The 3,506-nt window shown below is 51.5% G+C and overlaps 1 protein-coding gene across 1 annotated transcript in view; it reads left to right on the forward strand.

Moving 5' to 3' along the window:
- The window catches only part of Sec14l1 (SEC14 like lipid binding 1), a 47,126-nt gene extending 45,958 nt beyond the window's left edge, over positions 1–1,168 (forward strand). The window contains exon 17 of the mRNA XM_031351208.1: positions 580–1,168. Coding sequence (XP_031207068.1) covers positions 580–595 — 16 coding nt within the window. The 3' untranslated portion in view covers positions 596–1,168. The remainder of the gene's footprint in view (positions 1–579) is intronic.
- Positions 1,169–3,506: the final 2,338 nt, after the last annotated feature.

Genomic DNA, 3,506 nt, shown 5'->3' on the forward strand with positions numbered 1-3,506 from the left:
TTTTTCTTTTTTTTCCTGATCCTGACTTCCCAAAGCCTGCCGAGCCTCGGTTTACAGCTTTTCTGGGGAAAGCATGCTTCTTAGCGAGCTGTCTAGAAGTTGCAGGTGGCTGATCTCCAGAGAAGAACCCCAGGATCTGTTTGTGTGTGTGTGTGGTATGAGTGTCTAAAGATGTGTGGCAAATCCGTATGGCCATGAGTGTGTATGACAGGAGTGGACTCCTGTAAAAATGCTGCTCTGAGGCACAGGGTGGCTGGCTGTGTGGTTTGAGAGCTATGTAGAGGCTGTGGCATGTCAGCAAGCATGAGGAGAGACGACATGGCAGCCTGGCTTGGTCGATGAGCCCCCTGGCTCCTAGCACCCTGAGCCATGCTTGAGCATCTGGTTGCTGGCTTTTCTGGCCTCATTGCCATGCATTTCTTCTGCATGGGAGCGCTTGTACACAGCACAGCAGGGCTGTAGCTACCGCGTCCACGCTGCTTCCAGTCAGGGCTTCCCAGCTCCAACTGAAAGGACCTGAAGATGCCCCCGCTCTTTCTCTTCTCTCTCCCTTTCCCTCTCCCTTTCTCCATGTCCCAGATGGCGATTTTGCTGACAGCCTCCAAGAAAGTGCTTCACTCGACGGCCCACATGCCCAGAGGTGTGTAGACCTGTCTGAGTCGCAGCCATGTCCCAGAGATGTGTGTAGACCTGTCTGAGTCGCAGCCATGTCCCAGAGATGTGTGTAGACCTATCTGAGTCGCAGCCATGTCCCAGACTGAAGAGCTGTTCCCCTTAAGTCCATTCAGAAGTGGCACTGTTGAGCCCCTCAGAGCCAAGAGCAACTTTGAGAGCTCAAAGCACACAACCCCACACTCACAGGCCCTCAGCTTCCCAGGGCCGCAGGGCACTGGCTGCCTTGTGAGAGGAGGCTGGCTGTGAGATGACTGTGTGGCTCGCAGAGCTGCTTCTCCCAGTGCCCAGCACCTCCTAAAATGCTGCTCCCCTCCACTCTCTGGGCTCGCCCTGTTTCTAGTGTCTTAATTCACTCTCCTTCCTGAGTCCATTATTTGCATATCAAATTCTGTAAATGTTTTGTAAACCTATTACCTCACTCTTGGTAATACAATACTGATAGTCTTTAAAAGATTTTTTTATTGTTACAATAATAAATGTGAACTGTTTAAGAGGTGTCGTTTTCTTCTTGGGAGCCCCTTAGGAAGAGTAGACATTGAGAGAGAAGCTGCTCGTGCCCAAGGCAAGGGGAGGCCAGCGGCTGGGTAGACGGCTGGCATCCTTCGGCAGTCACCCTGTGCCTCTCGAAGGCCTGCTGTGCAGTTCAGCACATCAGACATGTGCTGCAGAGTGAATTCTAGGATAACCTGGGCTACACGCCAAAACCCTGCCTCACAGCCTGGCTCCCAGGATCTTTGTTATGCTTAATAGTAAAATAGATTTCTCCAAGCAGGTGACTCTGGAATTCAGGACAATAGGCAGGTGTGGACCTGGGGAGGCTAGAGTGATCTCATCCTGGCTCTCTTGTTCTTGGGGTCTGCAGAGACAGCAGAACCCAGGATAGCAGGGGACAGGTCTGGGAGGAAGGTCATCACGGTCTTGCCACGATGCAAGGTCAGAGCCTCCCCAAAGGGAAGGGCAATCTTTGTCCTTGATCTGTCCATAGTGGGGCACAACTGGGGGCTCTGATCATGAGAAAGCAAGAGACTCCCAAGTGTGCCTCATTGCCTGGCGTGCATGTGCCCGGCGTGTGCCCTCTGTGGGATGATGCTTTTGCCCCAGGCAGAAAGGCTGGGAAATGACCGACACCCCATCTGACATTTCCTGCTGAACTTGCAACCTGAGGAAGACTTAAGACTGGTCAAAGTAGCCTGTCTTTCCTAACCTTGGCTCCAGGGTCACCTTTTTGTGGAAATGAGAGACAGCCTAAGGACACACAGGCTTAATTGCATCTAACCCAAAGTTCCGTCTGGACTCTGAGCTCTGACCACCCTAAGTGGCATGCCCTAACTAGGCCAGGTTACTAACGTGTGTCCATCCTGAATGACATCATGGTTTCTTTGACAGGGTTTTGGCATGGAGCCCAGGTTTATCCTAGAATTCACTCCTCAGGCTGGGCTGGCTTGACACTCACTATCCTGCCTCTGCCTCCCAAGTGCTGGTATTACAGGTGTGTGCCACCATAACCAGCCCCCTGCTTTCTTTGATGCCAAATCCCTGGAGAACTCTGACCAAACCTGAACCTTGGGGTAGCTTCAGTTCTCAAGTACCAGGGGAGTTATTCTCATCAATGTCACGGAGCAAACCAGCTAGACTCAGTTCTAATCAAAAAGCAAGGGCTTGGCAGGATGGCTCAGTGGGTAGGGTGCTCACCGCCAAGCCTAAGGACCAGCGTTCCACCGTGGGGACCTCAGGCTCTCCTCTGGCCTCCATGCACATACATGGCATATACACAAGCACATACAAATAAATATAATTTTAAAAACTGGGAACCAAGGACTTGGAGAGCTAGGCATTCTGGGAAGACAGCAGTGATATCCCTACATAAATACAGCAAGAGTAAAGCCTACAGCTGTGGTTGTATTTTTTTCCACAGTAATAGCTCCTGTGTCCATCACTACCATAAAACTAGGCAGGAAGTTATCTTAGAATGTCCAGACAAACCACTGGTCACAAAACCTGTGTGGACTCTTGAGGAAAAAGCAGCGGTCGTCTGGAAGATGCTGTTGCAGAAATGCTCTGGGTCTTGATGGATAGGTCTGGGGCAGCGCAGACTGGCCGACCTGACCTGCTGCACACTGAGCAACAGGGATGTGGGTGGCCGCAGGGCAGCTCCGGGAACAGAACAGGCTTACCACTGTATCCCCAAAGCTGAAGAGGGAGCTCATGCGTTGGGTTACCCACCACGCCGTAACACAACATTAAAAACTGAATCTTAGGTCTGGGCTGTGGGTGGGCTCAAAGAATGCTAGCCTAGCCTGCTGGAAGCCCTGGGTTCCATCCACAGCACCACATAACACAGGGAGGTTGTGTGTGCCCTTAAGCCCAGCGTGGGGGAAGCGGGAGGGCATAGGGGTTCAAGTTCATTCTTGGCTACAGTGTGAGTTAAGAGGCAACATGAGACCCAGCCTCAAAATAACACACACACACACACACACACACCGAATTTTTGTTTGTTTTTCAAGACAGGATTTCTCTGTGCAGCTCCAGCTATCCTGGAACTCACTTTGTGGACCAGGCTGGCCAAGAACACACAGAGATCCTTCTGCCTCTGCCCCCTGCTGGGGATTGAGGGCACTACCATGCCTGGCTTTCCCTTACACCCACTCCCTACTCCACAATTTAAAAAGTGAACTGGAATATGGAAACAGTAGGAGTTGAAATAATAAAATAGTCTCAGAAGTGCAGAGATGGGACTTACGGGAACGAGAGGGTGAGTGATCTCACCCTCAGGCTGACAGCAGGGAGCACAGAGCAAGGGAAAACCAACTCCCAAGTGGAGGGTGACATGT

Source organism: Mastomys coucha, unplaced genomic scaffold, assembly GCF_008632895.1.
Source record: "Mastomys coucha isolate ucsf_1 unplaced genomic scaffold, UCSF_Mcou_1 pScaffold5, whole genome shotgun sequence".
Taxonomy (NCBI): domain Eukaryota; kingdom Metazoa; phylum Chordata; class Mammalia; order Rodentia; family Muridae; genus Mastomys; species Mastomys coucha.